Consider the following 19,112-nt stretch of genomic DNA (forward strand, 5'->3'; position numbering starts at 1 on the left):
TCAGTCTCTACGAGACACGTGCGTCGAAGTACGCCCACATTTCTTTGGCAATTTTTATGCACCCAATATCAATAATTTTGCAGGCTTTATTGTTATTTGCGCATATTTTTATGTATTTGCTAGTACGTTTCGTACGTTTCACCCGCGCCGAAAGGATGAGCAAAAGTTTTGCTCTGGCACGAAAAGTTTTTACATCGCCTGGGACCGACCGGAAATGAAAGTGAAATTGTTTTTCCTAACGTATTTACGTTTGTTGACCTTTATTAAAATGACTTTTATGGCTTTCGGCATGCCATCCATGGTCATTAATATGTTTCGCGTAATGAAATCGACAATTATTTGCAGCTGGACAAGTAATGACAGTGCTATGAAGCTAGATTTTTCGATAAATTCAAAGTAATTAAAGAGTTTTGGATTCCAAGAATTTCGCTATTTGCATAATGAGAAACAAACAGACGTGTTTGACGCAACGCAACTTCTTTAAATAGCTTGTAGAAATAGTAACACCTTCAATATCGGCTTCAAAATAATATATATTATACATTTTTTTAATTTACTATTAATAAATAGTATCATACCATTTCTCTTTAATTAAGATTTAAATGAGAAATTAAGATTTAAATGATATTTTACAAAAAACTTTGTTAAAGAATTGGAAAAAGGGACGCAGCTTTTTATTGAGTTACGGGAAATATCAATACATTAAAGATCGAATTATAAATGTAACGCAACTCAAACATGTTTATATAAGATAAGATGTATAAGATATATATTTGTTATTAAGTTCAACTTATTTTATAACTTATTGAACTTTTTTCTATTTCTCATCAATAAAAATTCAAATTTATTACTTTAATTTAATGCAATGATACTCGCTGAAGCATATATGTTTTACATATATATTCTAAATACTGTTTTAAGCAAGTATTCACAAAATGTACTAGGTGTTGTTAAAGTACTTACAATTTAGATTTAATTTAAATTTAATTGAATTACTATGATAGAATGTAACCTGCGAAGTTTGCTTACTAGATATGTGTTTTATTTAGATGTTTTTTTTTTATTCTAATGTAATTAGGAAATACAAGAAAGTGTTCTGAGCCATACTGAAGTACTTTCTACTTTCCTTAGATCTGAATTCAAATTTAATGTAGTACTAGATCTCATACTACGATTCTGTTTGTCACAGCTAATCAAATTAAAAATTTGTGTGCAACTGTCAAATTGTTTTGAATTTGAAATGAACATGTCGCAGTCACAGTCGAATTCGCAGTCGCAGTCTCTGACGCTGTCGCTGCTGTTGATTACCTGACAGCTACATCCTCGCTTAAGTACGTAGATATGCCGGAGACACTTTGAGAGCAACTGCTAGCCTCCGGTTGATTCCATCTTCCGTCTTTGCCGATCCGTTTCACCCCGTTGCCAAAGCGTTGCCCACGCACAGTGTCAACGAAATTTATCACACACTCGCAGACATTTGTTACTGACGTAGACAGGTAAGAGGAGGAGGTAAAAGTAAAAGCAGAAGTTCGTGGGGGTCGCACATTTGCATCTGAGCTTTGAATACGTTCTAGGTACAGCTGTCAAAGTTATTCATATTTTTGGGAGCAGCATACTTTTGTGCTCAGCATTTTGGCATTTTTACATGTGTTGCTATTAATTTTTTGCTCCGCCGCGTAGCAAATTGAAGACATCGCATAATCTGAGGCTGAGACTGAGACTGAGGCTGAGGTGAATTTTCCAACCTGGATGCTGTCAAGCCATTAGCTGCAGGACGTTTCGTTGACGTTGCCCAGGTGTCGCATTGTAATTGTGCGTGTGTCAAGTGTGTGTGTGTGTGTGTATGTGCGGGAAAAGTATGATTGAATGTTATTTGATGTGAATTTTTAAATTTCTTTATGCGCTCATTCCGTTGATGTTATTGTTGCTGTTAGGCTGTTGGCATTTATGTAAATGTTACAATTTGTTGGGCATACTTTACACGGCTGTCAGTGAAATATGAAGAGCTGTCTCCCAAAAAAAAATAAAATTCCAGCACTGAGAAGTTTAAAGTGGCAAGTGGCAAAAGTTTCTGATTGCCAATACTCAAATACAAACAGATCTCGACTTCGAATTCGAATTCAAGTTTCCTTTGGCAATTATATCGCTGGCTTTCATTATGCAAAAAGTCAAGTTAATTGCGTGACATTTACAATATTCAAATATTCGTTTGACACACACAATCAGCAGCAGCAGAAGCAGCTACTTATCAGTTTGCTGCTATAAGTTCGACTTTATTATACGCGTGTATATTCAATTTTGAATTTAATGCCTGGCACAACAATCCACTCTGATTGTCCCTCGGGGCTAAATTGAAATGCATAAATTACGGGCTTTGCACATCTTTTTTGCACAGCCTACTTATCAGCACACCAAGTGTTATTTCATGTATATATTCAATATATATATATCGTGTGCAATACGAGTATTCTTGTATATAAAGCAATATTGGCTTTTAAGCGGCCATCGCGTATCGAGTGTTTGACCTTATGCCGGCTTAACGCCCACGCTTCAAGTGCCAATTTATGCAACTTTGGATGCTATCGATAAAAATCAATTTGTGGAAATAGCGAGCACAAAAAACAGAAGCATCACGAAGTACAACAACAAAAAAATGAAATGTAGCCATGCGATACACAAACAAATTGGCCACATTCAAAGTTGTCCTCGGCACTCACAAATTATCTTAAAATCCAGGCATTGGCATTCGCATTCGCAGTCGCATTTGAATTCACCATCATTTCAATACGTACATATTTCAATGTGAATGCCAGTCGGGGAAATTCAAATAAGCACAAAAGGAGGGACGTGGACATGGCAAGCGAGCGAACTGCTCAATCAAATCAAAGCCGCCCCACAACAAAATGCAAAATAAGACAATGAATGGGGAGGACAAACGGGAATGACAAGTCTGAGGCTAGTGTCAGAGACAGTCTCGCCATTTACACCGAAGAAATGAGAAGCATAAACTAAGCATAAGCCAAGATAAGACATCGAATGCACACATACACTGCGTATACTCGATTTTCATAAATCATTTATTTGTATGCATAGAAAGGACGAGTCTGACGAGTCTTGTTTTATCGCTCAGTTATGAGTATTAACCTTGACTGCGACAGGATTGGATTAATTTTATTAATGAATCAATTCATTCAAACCAAAACTTGGTAAACTTGAGCAAATACCTTGCTCAAACTTAAATACCCAAATCCAAATCGATGGCGACGAGTGAGATGTAGAGACAGAGAGACAGAGAGAGAAGCAGAGGCGACAAATGTAATCAAAATAAATTACGAGCGTGTAAGCAGCCTCCGGTGTCTATTAAGGGCAATAAAAGGAAGGCACCATTTGTTTAACGCAATCTCATTATTAGATGCGACCCAAAGCCGACGGCACAGCTGCTTCAGCTTCGGCTTCAACTGCAGCTGTGGCTGCAACCCACCCAGTGACATCAAGGTTCGACCCCTGCTCTCTCTTTTGGCCTCACCTTCCACTCTCATCTACAGCTTGATAATGCTCCTGATTATGCTGATGATAAGTAATTTTGTAAACTCGAAATGCAGACCGAGCTGAACCGACGATGCCTCTAAAGCGGCGTTAATGCGCCCGTTGATTAGTCAGTGCTGTAGTTGAAGACTCAGTCAATGTCTCTTTCCCTCTTTCTCCACCATTCTCACTCTCTTTCCCTGTAAGGTGCGCCGACAAGCCAACAAGCTCATTATGCCGCCAACAATTTGATTAATTACCACTGCCAGCCTGGTTGTATGCTACACTTTTTTTTCTTTATGTAATATTATGTCCCTGTCCTGCGGCATGGGGTCGCCTGCAAAGGATTTCTGCACTTCCGTTTTGCGCTTTGCCTTCGTGCATAAATTTTATGCAAAATTTAATTTACCGCTGGGCAAATTCTGGGCAATGATTGTTATGCTAAAGTTGCTGCTAGCTATTTTTCCAAAGCTCTCAGCCGTAGCAAGGCTTTGTGCGTCTGACATTTATAAGCTAGGCTACAGCGACTTGGGACTTTATTAAGACTGGTATTACATTAGAGTTCGGTTGCAGCGCGATCAAAGCGGGCAATGACAATGCCAGTAACCCGCAATGACAATGCAGCAATAAATTACAGTCATTTAAATAAAAGGTCAAATAAATGCTTAAATGCATTAAAATATATAAATAATTAAGAAACCGCAACAGTCGAGATAACCAGCTAACTACCTTCAATAACACCTTTAAATTATTACCTTAAAAATATACCGAATTAAAATACCGAAAATATACTAAATAAAAATGAATATAAATAAAACAATGCGGAAATATCTTTGCAATATGCCTAATATAATATATAATATACTGGCAAATAGTAAAATATACTAAAAATACTAAAATATATATTTAAATTATTTATGGTATATATATTACAATGATAAAATAATAATTGAACTTCTTGTGATAACACGGTAAAAAATACCGAATATGCAAAATATACCAAAACACTAAAATATACTGACATTCGCCGAAATGAATTTTTGGTATAACGACATATTGAATATATGTACATAGTTAATATAAAGTTTTAGCACAAAATTTATAATACCCTTTTGCCCTATGGGCAGCGGGTATAAAATAAATGTAGCGCAAAAACAGCAAAATTTCAACAAACAAATCCACAAAATCAATTAATTTTAGATAAAGTGTTCCCGGTAAAATATGTGTGCATATCAGAAACAAACAAACTGTGACTGCAATTTAAAAATGGAACCAGTTAAACGACAACTTTGCATATCCAAGAACAACAACAATATCAAATGCTCGTAAACTAGCAAAACTGAAATAAATCACAAAAAACACTTCAATTAAAAGTTTGGTGCAACAATGAAATTAGCATGCTCCAACCAGTTGCCTCTGCATATTTGTGTTTCTCTGCTCATCATTGTTGTGCTTGTGGTCTTTGGCGAACCAACGATAGCTGCCAGTGTTGAGAATGCGGTAATTGGAGATATTCGCGAAAAGTGGATAAATGACGACGAGCAACAGTCGGAGCAGAAGGAGAAGGAGAGGGAGAAGCAGCAGCAACAGGAGAACGGACAAAAGCAGGATGAGCAGTTGCTGCTTCCACTTGAACAGTTTGATAACTCCATAGCCGCGAGGTATCGCCATCATCAGCAGAAACATCAACATCACCAACATCACCAACACCAACACCAGCATCAGCAGCAACAACAGCATCAACACCGCCAGCATCTGTCTCATCATCGTGCTCGGATTCACAGACAAAGTCATTACAAGGCCTTGGAGTTGGAGCAGCGACAACAGCAGCTGGGCAAGCACTCACATTGGCGTCATTGGTCAACACCTCTCCCACTCCCACTGCCACCCTCGCCTGATTATGTCAACGATGAGGCAGAACAACAACAGAGTACCGAAAACTTTGACTATGGCAACTTCGATTTGGAAAACTATCAACGCTATGCCAACATCGAACTGCCATCGGGCGCTTCGCCACGCTCCGGTCGACATCGCGGACGTCATGTGACGCCCCATGGCAACAATGTGAATAACGTGATGGTCCCGTTGATCTCCGAGCTGAGTGGCAAGTATCTACGCTCACTGCCCGACTCAGTAGACTTTCTGCAGGATCGTCTCTATCCAACGCAACCGCAACGACACTGGCCCGTCAAGCGAGAGGCGATTGTCGAGGGCGATGTTATCCTGGGCGGCCTGATGATGGTCCATTCCCGCGAAGACAGCATCACGTGTGGTCCCATTATGCCACAGGGTGGCATCCAAGCCCTCGAAGCCATGCTCTACACTATCGATCGCATCAATGAGATGGATTTGCTGCCGAACATTACGCTGGGCGCCCACATCCTCGATGACTGCGACAAGGACTCGTATGGCCTGGAAATGGCCGTTGATTTCATAAAAGGTAAGTCTGCAACAGACAACATCTCAACTGTGTGGGTTTCCGTTGCTGATAAGTTGTGTAAGAGCCACAAAGTACAATGGGAAGCCACATCCGTTGAAAGAACTTTTAGAGAAAAAAAATGCGGTTGTCATTTAAAAATTAATGTTGTAAAAAAGAAGCTGACATTAAGTTAATTGATGTAAATGAAATTAAAGCCAAATAAAATTCAAGTGAATTTGAATTTACAGAGTTCCCTTTGTTGTATCATCGAATTTACATAAAAGGGAATATTTATCTAAATAAAAAACATCACGAAAACCATACCCCATACATAATTAAATGAATTGCAATATAGAAATTAAACTAATATTTATACTCTGCTCATCCCTCGTTATTTATGTATTATCGAAAAATAAACAATGAATTATTGGATATCAAACATTTGTGGCCAGGCAAATTTATTTTAAAAATGTAATAAGGACAGATTAAATAATTTAAAGTCGTTTTACGCAATTATGTATCAATTAGTTAAATTGCCCTGAAATTGCATTTCAAATATGTCAATAAAATTTAGTTTGACTAATACGCTTTTGTTAGCAAATAAATCACACTTAAGCTACCATTTAAATGCAAAGCATTTATTATTAAATTATTTGATATATAACTTAATAAGCGATTAATAAATTTTAAAAAGCAGACCCCAAAGTTAAGTTTGACTTGATTATCCAAATAAGTTTACAAGAAATACAAGATTTTGTAGATTTATTATCTGGGCTTTGTGATGAATTAAATTTTATTTAAAGTACAATAATGTTATTCATTCACTATTACTTTTACAAAACTTTTGTAATGAATTAAGTCGAACATTAACTATCCACAGTTGGAGTCTTAATTCTAATGAGATACACCAACACACTCTTGTAAAGAAATAAATTTAATCAGTCAACTATTATTTAAAGGCACCTTTAGAAGGAGAAGTAAATATTTCTAATTCACTTGTTAGATGTAGTGTATTTAATTGCTGTCACTTCCAATATAAGAGGAATGAAGCACTCGATGTTAAATGTGTTTTGCTTATAAAAGTATGTTTATGACACTTTTGCATTAAATTAAATCGTACTTCAATTACCATTTAAAGGCGCCTGTAGAAAGGCAAAGCACTTAATATTCACTTGTTGGATATATTGCTTATTTAATCGCTTTCACTTCCAGTTGGCTACATTAGAAGAACGCAGCACTCGAAGCTTGAGCTGTTTCGATTAACTCGAGTGTCTTACAATTTATTAATAAACAAAATTAATAAATAAATTATGCGATTCTCAGCGGGCAAGTAGAGCCAACAAAAGCGCAGTTCTTTAAGCTCTAGCTGAGCTCAACTCATGCGCCAAAACTAATATACATAATTCCCCTAAGACAAAACGGCATTTATTGAATTTCCAAAGACACACACACTTGAACCGAAAAGGAAGAATAAAAGAAAGCGTTGGAAATATGTGTGTGTCTGTGTGTTGGTTGTGCAAGTCCCACGTGTGAATGCCAACGAAAATTAAGTGCGCCGCCAGAGATCAACGCAACCGGAAGCAAACGAAAGTGGGAGGCGAGGGCGGAGGCGGAAGTAAAGGCCACATGCTCACATGTTTGTTGTGAACAACGTTTCGCCTGGCTCTTTGCCATAAACGTGGCGCTTATTACATTTATCTGGCGACAAAAAGGCGCAGGAGACAATGTCAATGAGACAGCCACAACGATCTATAATCAATTGCGCCAAGATGTTGGGAGAGGACGGCAGAGCATCCTTATTGTTGTTGCCCTTGTCCTTGGGCCTAGGCCTGAACACTTTCTAATCTCCATAATTTCATTATTTATGTGCGCCGCATGGATTTATTTGAGCGACGTGCCGCAACGACTAGCAAGCTCATGCCTCTCACATCTGACGTATGAAAAATATAATTTTCCAAGTCACTGAATTATATTGACAGGATTAAGCATACCGCAAACTATGAGCCAACCAACCAACCAGCCAACCAGCTAACAAGCCGTTCCTCCGTCTGTTTACAACCGACAAACACAGTGTCTAGCTGCCAACAGGCTGAAGCCAAAATACAAATCATCATCATGGCCATTATCATCATCATGGCAGCAATTGAGAGGCAGCTAACAGCCAACAGCCAGCAGCCAACGGGCCCGATAGAGTTAATTAATTTGTATTTAAGTGCAGCTGCCAAAATATGGGTGGCATCAATGTGTTTGTGTGTGGGGCGTGGTTCACGCATTATAATACTACACCCAAATATTTCTAATCTGCAAAACAGCCTTTGTGTCTGTCTGACTGAGTCAGATGGCGAGAATCATTTACTTTCATTTAATCTTTATCCACAGACGCAGCTTAACCCCGACACAACAGTTATCTTAATAAATAAAAGTATTAGACATCTAATTGATTGAGTGCACTAAGTCGAAGTGTCTTTAAACTTAAGATAATACATACGACAGTATAAAGACATAAGTACGAAAGCAACAGTCGAGTGTGCCAAATCGATATACTGAGAAAAGATTGTATTTGGTATAACATATAACAGAAAATATACTAGATTTTCAACCAAAGCGACCCGACAGCTACAGTCAAATGCAATCTACTTTAAAAATCCTGCTACACATTTTCAATAAAAGAAAAAAGGGCGATATCTATAAATATACCAGGGAGATGTCTCCCTCTGCCCTGCATATACATTAAAATGTTAAATACCCTTCCACCCTACGAGTAGCGAGTATTAATATTAAAATACTACAATTTAAAGCAATGTAAATTTCATAAAATAAACATATCAATTGAAATGCATATGACCAAATCAAGCGAATACGATATAATTTCCACGCAACCAACGAATCGTGAAGCATGAACAACTAGCTGAGAAAAAACAAACAAAACAAAACATTAATTGTAGCAAAATAAGCAGAAAACTTTCTATTTTTTTTTGCCCTTTATTATCAGGTTAAAGTTGAACAGCAACAAAATTGAGTAAAGTGTAATTACAATTATCAAAGAAAAAAAAGTGTTGAGGTGGAACATTTTTCCACTATTAACCCGTAATGACCTCGGTGAACTGCTTACTGCAGAAAAAGTTTTATAATTAGAAAAGCATAAATAATAAAAACACAACATTTCAGAGGAAAAAATAAAAACAAACACAGCAAGTATGCAAATGAATAAAGTCCAGAGAATACTTGGGGTCGTCACATTTCAACACAAATGAAAGGAGAAGCAAAACTGCAAAATGACCAACAAAGTTTTACGCAGTTATATTTTTCTCATTTCAGTAACTTCAAAGAGTTTGCGCAGCTTTCAGTCAGTGCTGACAAAGTTGGAGCATTCATTTATAAATTTGCCAGCGGCACTAGACTCCACATTTAATTTTTTTTTATTCAAATAACAAAGTGGTAAAAAGTTAACACATGCCGCAAGCGGACGAACTTCCAAATGACTGAATAAACACAGTACAAATTTAAATGAGAAATAAATGCCACTTAAAAAGGGAATTTTAAAGTAAATTTAATAATGTGCGATAATCGAAATAATCCTCATTATTTATTAAATTTCAATTAACGAATTCCCTCATTGAAAAATACTTGTTAATAATCGTCTAATGCCACATGATTAATTTCGCAATTAAATATTCTGAAAATCTGACAATTAAAATCAAATGTATCCTTTCTCTTTGCAGGTTCTATTAGTAACATTGATGATGCGGAATATCATTGCAATAAAACGCAGGTGCGCAAAGTAATATCTGGCGTGGTTGGCGCTGCCTCCTCTGTGACATCCATACAGGTGGCCAATTTGTTGAGATTGTTTCGCATCCCGCAGGTACGTTGAATCTACCATTCACAATACGTACATATGTATGTACCATATGTATAAAGCATGACCCATACTGCGTATACGTAACATTTTTGGTTGCATGCTGGCTACCAATTTTTTTCTGCCAACTGTGTCCATAAAAACAATCTTGTGGCTTTGCAGTTGCAATATGTTAGCCACACGCGGTGGCTGGGCAAAGTTTTTGTCGTTGCAATTAAAAAGCACACAAATTTTGTCGCATGACGCTAACTGTGAAACTGGTTTAAGAAACAGAATGTTACGTTAAATTAATTCTACGTTTAGAAAGCAACAAATCAAGTTGAGTGCAGCATTTGGCCAAACAAGGAAATGTCAAAAAAATAATTATGTCAAGGGTCTGTACAAAACTCTTTTGTTTGAGTCAAGCAATTTCATTTGTGCGTCCAGAAATCACGTTACTCCACAAAGATTGAGTAGCCGCAGAGTTGCCGCTACGTGAGTCAAGAGACGACAATATCACAAGCTAGGCAGCAGCAGTACTATAAAGTGCCTGAAAGTCCTACATGGACCATAAAACACATACGAGTACACGCGCCGAACATTGCGCATTCAGTGCAGTCCGGAAAAAACAACTACTGAAGTACTTCAGTTGTCAGCAAATGGCCATAAATCAAACGTGAGCATTTGATTGCATTTCGGTTGAGCTCCTGATGGTTTTGTGGCAAACAAAAACTTAGTCAGTCCACAGATATAAAATATGTACTCCACTCTCACATCTCGAGTAGTGGCCATTTGAACAGTTGTTCGTTTCTCGAGAAGGTAAAGTTGACATATGACTGATTTTTCATGTGCGATTTTTTATGTGTACTTATTTTAAAGCCAGATTGTGCTCGAAGGACTTGACTTTGTTGAGGATGAAAAATTAAAAGTTTAAGTAATTACAAGACAATTTATCAAGAATATTTCACAAAAGTTAGTCAGAGTGTGTCCTTAAGCTGTTTATTCCCCAGTTGCATGTGAGATTTGTGGGTTTATAACGAGAATGCGGTAGACGAAAACAAATGTACACACACACACACACGCATTCATTCACCTCACTTAAATGCTTGAACAAGTTTCCACAAAGCGACGACAGTTTGCAGCATTGTGGGGAATTCATTATCTGTCTGCAAAACTGCACAAGCACAAACACTTTGCCGGAAAATTCGTTGACAGTGTGACGAAGGAGCTGTTGCACAGACGAGTGCGCTCTGATAATAATGGCACTTAATTAGAAATCAAGTAGTTAGCTAAACACTTGTAACTGCAAACGATCAGGTTGTTCATCGAAGGCGAAGGCGTTTGCATTTCCGTCTTTCGCGTGCAATTCGATTGCAAATTTGCTTAATTGCCACGCCCCAGAAATGGTTCCGCCTCTTTGGCTTCAGTTTCTAGCGATTTTGTGAGTCAATTGGCAAAATGCCATGGCGGTAATTTGTGCGTGAAATTGGATTTTAGTGGCATTCGCATTGGCTTTGGCTTTGGCTTTGGTTTTGCTTTCCTTTTAGCACCAAAGCAAACTTAGTAAGGAGTGTGAAGCTTTTGCGATTTTTTGACTTTGACTCACATCTAGCTCCATTGTCTGTGGATTCTGTGGTTCGTTGCCCGTCGAGCTTTGCAAAATGGTGCGAATAACTATAACAGAGATGACAGCTGCTGAGCATAAAGCGGAATTAAATTTTTTGAAAAGATGTCGGACACATGCTGCTGTGGAATGCTGCTGAAACGATAAGCCACAAAAGTAGAGAGAAAAAAATATATGTATGTTTGACAAGAACAAAGCAAACAATTGAAATGTTCACACATGCAAACAATACATAAAGCTGACTTTTTGATAGTCATATTTCAATTGTTTGTTATTCATAAAGCCAAGTTTGTGACATGATATTTTTAAACTGCAATTAGCCTAAGTAAAGTAAAAATTTGTCTCTCAAGGAAAACAACAGCTTGTGTTACGAAAAAAAAGCCCACAGGATATGCAATTCAGTTTTCTTTAAGTGATTGATGTAATGGAATACTTCACTTTAACTTTACACAGGTCTCGTACTTCTCGACCAGCCCAGAGCTGAGTAACAAGCAACGCTTTGAATACTTCTCACGCACCATTCCATCCGACCACTATCAAGTCAAGGCCATGGTTGAGATTGTCAAGAGCATGGGCTGGACTTATGTTTCGATTATCTACGAGGAGAGCAACTATGGCATCAAGGTGAGTGCACTTGAAATTTTCAAAAATGTTTTGCCTAAGGCAATTAAATTGATTGAGTTCGTAAAAATGTCACCTTAACTAGAAAGATGTCTATACATTTATATTTAATTAGATTAGTAAGAGCAGTCAACTGGATTACATATACTTTAAATTATCTATATATATGATTCGTACAACAATATTTAAATTATTTTAATTCGTTAGGCGTTGCCTCAAAATTGTATAGTTATCAATTTATTTATATTTTATTAATAGAAAATAATTGTAAAAAATTAGAATATACACCTGTAATGTTAAGTTTATCAACAATTTTGATTTCTAACTTTCTGTATTGATCATACAACTAATGGTTCTGTCCGTCTGTCCTTAAAATTTATTTAAAAAATACTTCAGTGTGGCAAATTTTGTCTTCTTTGCTGCTTTGACTGACATTCTGGTATACAATATTTTGACCTCAGTGGTATATTTCTAAAGTAGTACTTCGTCGGTATACCAAATAAATTGTCTTCAGTATATTTTTAGTATTTTTGTGTTATATTTTAAGAATAATACCATATTGGCTTGTCTTTATTAAAAATGAATAGTGACTATTTATCACTTGAGTACACTCGATTGTAGTTTTTTGTTTAAATATAGTTTACTTATATCTTAATGTAATAAAAGTTAAGTTGACATATTGTCTTAAGCATTTTTTTTTTAATGTGGTGATATTTCTAATTTCACAGTAGTATATACCAAAATGTAAATTCTAAATAAATTTTTCTGTTTTTTTTGTAAGAAATTTTCACACTTTCTGTATCTTAAATCAATGCCGCAAATTCACCTAAGTCTAACGCCGAATTGTTGCATGTTCATTGACAGTTTCCGTTGTGTGCTTTTATTTTTCGTTTCCTTTGTTTTTACCCCACCAGCAACGAGCTGCGTTGCATGTTTGCTTTGCGGAGAGCTCTCTGTTTTTATTGCGTTAGCTAGAGCGCGGAAGCAGAACACAAACCAGAACCAGAAAACGTTTCTGGGTATCGTTATTCCATAGTTGAGATGGCAAAACTGCATTTCATTGTGTTCCTGTTTTGTTGCAGGCATTTGAGGAATTGGAGGAGTTACTGGCACGCCATAACATTTGTATTGCCATTAAAGAGAAGCTCGTCAAGGATTCGGGAGTGGCGGAGGATATTGCATACGACAATATTGTGCAGAAGCTGTTGACGAAGCCGCGGGCTCGAGGTAAGTGCCATACTACCAAAAACGACAACAAAAATACACTCGGATAAGAAAATATATATTTTTGGAAATTAAATGTCAACGGATATTGTCCCTCAACGCGTTGGCACTTGCAAAACTTTCACAGTGCACCAGAGGCGTGTTGCGGAAAACAGCTTAAATAAAATGACAATATTTAAAACAACACTACGAACAATTTGTTCTGTACTTTCCTGTTTTTTCCACTGCACTTTTTACGCATTGTGCTGTTTGCAGTTACCCAGCTTCGGTTTGACAACGCTTTCAGTTGGCCACGCAGGAAATTAAAATGTTGCGCCAGGCGACTTCGTAAATGACAAAATAAACTACTAAAGGGCGTTTGCCAAATTGCTTGACTGGACTTTTCAAGCCAACAAAAAAGCAGTAAGGCAAACAAGCTGTGAAAATACAAAAAATTACTTACAAATTTTTTAAATGCGTTCTGGCATTTGGCTCATCTCAATTAAGCTCTCTGGAGCCATTTAAATTAAGAACATTCTCTGAAGTATCTGTTGCGCTATAAAATGGAATATTTGGTTTCATATAGTCAATTGAAATAAGTAAATAGTTTAAATCGAGCATATTGTATAATAATATTATTTAGCAGATTTTTTGATAAATTGGTTTATATATAGAACGATTACGAACGAACAAAAAAGGCTTGACCCATAAAGTGAACGATAAGTTCATTCATAGTTCTTTTTTGTTCAGTTGCTTAAAGTTGTTTCACTTTTCATTCTTGTTCAGAAAAGTAACTTTTGATCCTTCCCTCGTTTTTGTCTACGTGCAAACGGATACAAAGGAGGAAATAAAATCAAACGAACGAAACGAACGACCTTCTTTGGAGATCGAAAATGAACAAATAAATCTATTCAGTTAATTGAATTCTATTTACTCACCTATAGTAACATTAGTTGTAATCATAATAAATTGGATAAAAAGATTACAGCATAATTTTTTTTTAATTTGCAATTCATTCCTTCAAAACATAAAATTCTCACTTTTAGGATCATTCTATCTTATTAGAGCATAACAAATAATTCAAACATATGCACAAAAAGAAAAATAAAAGACATGCAGTCACGTTCGTAATTTATATTTGGATTGAAATTAATTAATTAAATTAAATTTGTATGATAATTCGTAAGTTATACCCAATACCCAGAGAGTATATTATAACTTTGCAGGAAATGTATGTAAGAGGTAAAAGAAGGCATTTATGATCCCAAAAAGTATATAAATTCTTGAAAAGATACAAATTGAAAAAGTTATATAAAAAATGCATTTTATCGGCTTTAGTTGACAATCAGTTTCAGTTTTAGTTGTCTATGGTATAATTTGAATATAAATATAGAAAATGATACATTTCTGGTATTTTGCGGTATATTAATTCAGTATATTTTAAAATTAATACAGTAACGTTTTTGTTTTACTCGCAGTGGTTATCGGGTTTGCTCGACTGTAGCTTTCTTACTTGTTTATAATTAAACTTTAATTTGTATGACAATTAATTTTTTTGTTGTTAATCATTTTCGCTGTAACTTTAGCATTTTTCTGATTATATTATTCCCAAATGTAGACATACTTAAATTGGCTGAACACTTTCGGGTAGAAGGTTAAGTCGTCTGAAAGCGTTGACAAACATAAATAATGAAATCTATTTCCAGAATATGAATACGAAAGCAATTATCCTCTTATTAATGCTTTGAGCGTATGAATACATCTTGTGTTCACTTGAGTTATTTTTATATGCTTGACAAAACTAATTAGAGCAATCAATTACATTAGTTTGAGGTTCTAGCTTATCACAAACTCTGCGTACACAGAAAATAAAATGATGCAAGTTATTTGTTAAATTGCCACAAGAATACTTTAGGTTTCGAGTTTTCTCTTATGTTTGGTTTGTCAACGTCAACAGCAGTAATAAAGAGAATGGCAATTAAATACCAAAATGCAAATTAACAAAGCGATAGCAACAATAAACAATATCAAGTGCAAATCAAAAACTCAAAAGGCGTCGATGGGAATCAAACATTGTGGAAGCCAAAAACAATAAAAACGAAAAACAAAGGAATATCTTTCGATACTTAATTAAATAAAACAGAAGGGAGGATTGGAGGAGATACTTGCTGTGAGCAAAGTGTTGGCCACAACTTATCAACATGCAAACAATAAGGCAAGAAGAAACACTCTCTCGATGTCCTCCGCCCTTCTATGCAGCCACTTAACGGTCCGCATTTTGTCCTTCATCTTCAACTCAGACGGAGTTTCATTTTGAGTTTCTTGCCAGATTTCAGATTCGTGTGTCTCCCTGCTGCTAATGATGGACAAAGTGTAGCAGCAGACAGACATTGGCAAGACGTTCTTTTTATTGACGCCTGACTCTCGATGGTCAGCCAGGACTCGCCTTGTAAGACACTCAGTCTCCTGGTGATGTTACTTTCATTGTTATAACTTTCATTGTTATGGACAGACAAACTGAGGCTGACACACGCTCTTCCACTCACGGTTCTCAGTGCTCTGAGTGTTCTGTCTTCTGTGCCGACTGCAGTTGTCACATCTTATCAGCAACGGCAGCAGCGATGTCTCCAACATCCCCTCATCTACATTTCAGCTCACATTCTCATTCTTATCGCAACTTCATTGGCGCCTTTGTTTCTCGCTATAATTTTGCTTTACTTTCCCGCCTCTCTGGACTTTTTTTCCTTTCCCTCTGCTGTGCTGTGCTGAGCTGTGTCCTGTGCCAAACTTATCGATTTGCTTTTGTGTCCAGCTGAAAGTTAGACGGAACTTAATCAGGCGCAGCAGCAACAGCTGCACAGCGGCAAATGGAAAACAAAACGAATCGAAGTGAGGGAAGGCGAACGGAAGAAGCAAAAACTTGATGATGCCTTTGTGCCTTCATGCTTCAATGTTTTCTATTGGATTTACACTCAAGCACTCGCTTTGTTCTATATGACTGACCAACTAAAAGTTTTCGATACTAACACTGTTCTTTGCAGTCGTATTTACCGATTGCACTTACTATATAGCTTACAATAGTCAGGGGGGATCAAAGAAATTGAGCAGGATGCTCAAGAAACTAGTGCCAAATCCGTAAACTTAAACCAAACTAATTCAACTTGTATCGATTACGTTTTATACTTTAACTTATCAGAAATATAATTCAAATATATCAAATTATAGTTAATAAAATAGTTGTGAAATGTAGATACAACTTGAATTGTTCTTATTTTATCAAAATGAAGTCATTTAAAATATGTAAAAACTTTTTGATACCAAACAAATTGTTTAATTTTTCTTATATTTATTTTGAAGTCCAATGAATATTTTTAAATTTATAATTTGTATACCCACTACTCATAGTGACAATAATTGGCAATAAGGCAACACGCGTTTCCTCTGATAGATTTCCATTTCAACACCATAAAATTTAGATCTTTAAAAATCTAGTTTCTATTATAAACAAAATAAATCTTATTTAATTTCGCAGTATTTAATTGCAATCATTTTAATGATTTGTTATGAAATATTGAGCAATTCATTTCATAAGTCTTTAATTACAAATTAGATATATATAAATAAAATCAAAAACAAGTAAAAAAGCTACAGTCGCTACGCATTGTGAATAAAAATTAAGCACTGCGGAAATATACCTAAAAAATACCAAATACAAATAAATATACCCCCCAATGTTTAACGGATATCTCACTGTCAAACCCATTCAACTTTCTGAGTTGTTTGAATTGTTGGAATCTTTTCAATTTTATTCACATTAAGATTTATTCAATATTTTTTTAAGTAACTTTTTTTGGGTAATATTTTTGTCTCTATTCTCCAATCGATTTTCAAGACAAACAGCAAAATAGTTAATGAGGCCGTACAAGGTGCTAAGACTTTGCGTTTTTGTATGCAATGTAAAGCCTAAGTCTCAACAATAAATTCAAGCGCAAAAATGGCGAGAGTCAAGTTGACGGAATGCGATAAAGAGCAAAAACATGTCAGGGACCGACCAGAGAACACAATACATCTACACCGAGAGCACATTACATGGCAAAGTTTACCCCCGTCGGCAGTTAGCAGTTGGCAATTCGCAGTAACAGTTACAGTTACAGTTTGAAGCATAATTTTTCAGGCAACGACACGAAGAGCAGACGCGGTGGAATCTCCCACATGCGGGAGTATGCAAAACTCTTGGCGAAAATACTTTGTCAGTTTGATTAATCGACGGGTGAAATGAGCGAAGCACAAGGGCAAAGGCTATAGAAGCGGCGAAAAGGGGAAGGGGAAAAAGGAAAAGGGAAAAGGACTGTGTCGGTAAACGGCGTCAAATCAGAAATCACAATAAATAATGATTGCGAGGAAACCCTTTTTGCAAAAGGTTGGCGGCGGCTTTCGCTTTTGCGATGCTCAGTGCATTTTTTTTAACGACTCCTGATGGCGCTTTTATGTAAATCAATAGACGCCACACAGAAGTCGAATGTTATTGGCCCGAATTTGTTGACTGCGACTGCTGTGCCATGTGCTTTTCATTGGCAGTCGAAGCTGATTAATGGCATGCATAAAAAGCCGAGACGGTAATTATTTTTAATATACATTTCCAAGGCAGTCTGTAACTGGCATTTGATTAATATTTGCAATTCAAGGCGTCTCTATACACATTTTTAACACCCACAATCAATAAACAAACATGTAACTCGACTAACAAATGCCCTCTACTGATTCCTTCCACAATTATATATGCAAACATCAAAGTGTAATATAAATAAAAAAAAAAAACGAATATTTCTCGTTCTTATCTTTGAGCCAATTCATCTAAATATCCATACCCACGTAATGATTATGGCTGCCACAGGGCATAAAAGCGAAGTGAATGCTTTTTGAAAAAATAATTGTGTACCACAGGGCGTATGATTGACGTCGTTTGCATTTGCCGTCATTTAAATTTGGTCTGAAAAATGATTTGAATTGACGTTTTTATTTTATTTATTTCCTTTTTTTCGTGTGTTTGAAGGTTTGTCATGTTAAATGTCAAAAAGTTTTGGCAATAAACCGTTTGTGCGGTAGAGAAGCGTGTTTTCGCTCCGGAAATACATTTTTCACACTTGTTCACAGTTGGTTAAAGCTTCGATGGCTTTCAAATAGCAGTGACGTATAAATCGAATCAAATGGCTTTATTCATGCTCCAACTTTTTTCACGCCATTTATAACTAATTGAAATAGGAACACTTTTTATAGTTTTTCATCTTATCTGCAATCAGTTTAAGAATTTAATTTAATCATGATCTTGACTTCAGCCTGTCACAGTATTTCTTTGTTTTATTGCTGTGTTGATGTCTGCATCAATATTAAAACAGATTTCTTAAGTACCGCGCACGTTTGTCGCCAGCAGCTTGCAAATTGAATTGCAACGAAAAAGCCATAAAGAAATGAAATAAAATTGTTGAACAAATTATTGTAAAGTGGATCAGATGCCATGGGGGAAAATGGCTTGCTGAATGTGTAATACGATTAAAACACAGTTTTTCATTTTAACTCTACGTTTCTTCCCCCATTTTCTTCTTCGCCTTTGCCACGCTACGAAAACCGTAAATCGCAAATGGAATTGCAAATTAAATATCTGACCTATGCTCAGGAGCCATCATTTTTGGCTCTGATCAGGAAGTGCGGCAAGTAATGCGGGCAGTGAGACGAGCAAATGCAACAGGCGCCTTCTCGTGGATTGGATCCGATGGCTGGAGTGCACGGAATCTCGTCTCCGACGACTATGAACCGGAGGCAAGTATCAAGTACAACCAGGAATAACGCAGTTGTGAAATTATGAGCTTAAGTGTGCGGGAAAG

At 36.4% G+C, this 19,112-nt stretch overlaps 1 protein-coding gene across 1 annotated transcript in view; it reads left to right on the plus strand.

Annotated features, from left to right (window-relative positions):
• The window catches only part of LOC132788376 (metabotropic glutamate receptor 2), a 62,403-nt gene that overhangs the window by 31,728 nt on the left and 11,563 nt on the right, over nt 1-19,112 (plus strand). Inside the window, 5 exon segments of the mRNA XM_060795797.1 lie at nt 4,726-5,965; nt 9,667-9,809; nt 11,860-12,030; nt 13,110-13,254; nt 18,905-19,047. Coding sequence (XP_060651780.1) covers nt 4,912-5,965; nt 9,667-9,809; nt 11,860-12,030; nt 13,110-13,254; nt 18,905-19,047 — 1,656 coding nt within the window. The 5' untranslated portion in view covers nt 4,726-4,911.

This window comes from Drosophila nasuta, chromosome 3, assembly GCF_023558535.2.
Source record: "Drosophila nasuta strain 15112-1781.00 chromosome 3, ASM2355853v1, whole genome shotgun sequence".
NCBI lineage: Eukaryota > Metazoa > Arthropoda > Insecta > Diptera > Drosophilidae > Drosophila > Drosophila nasuta.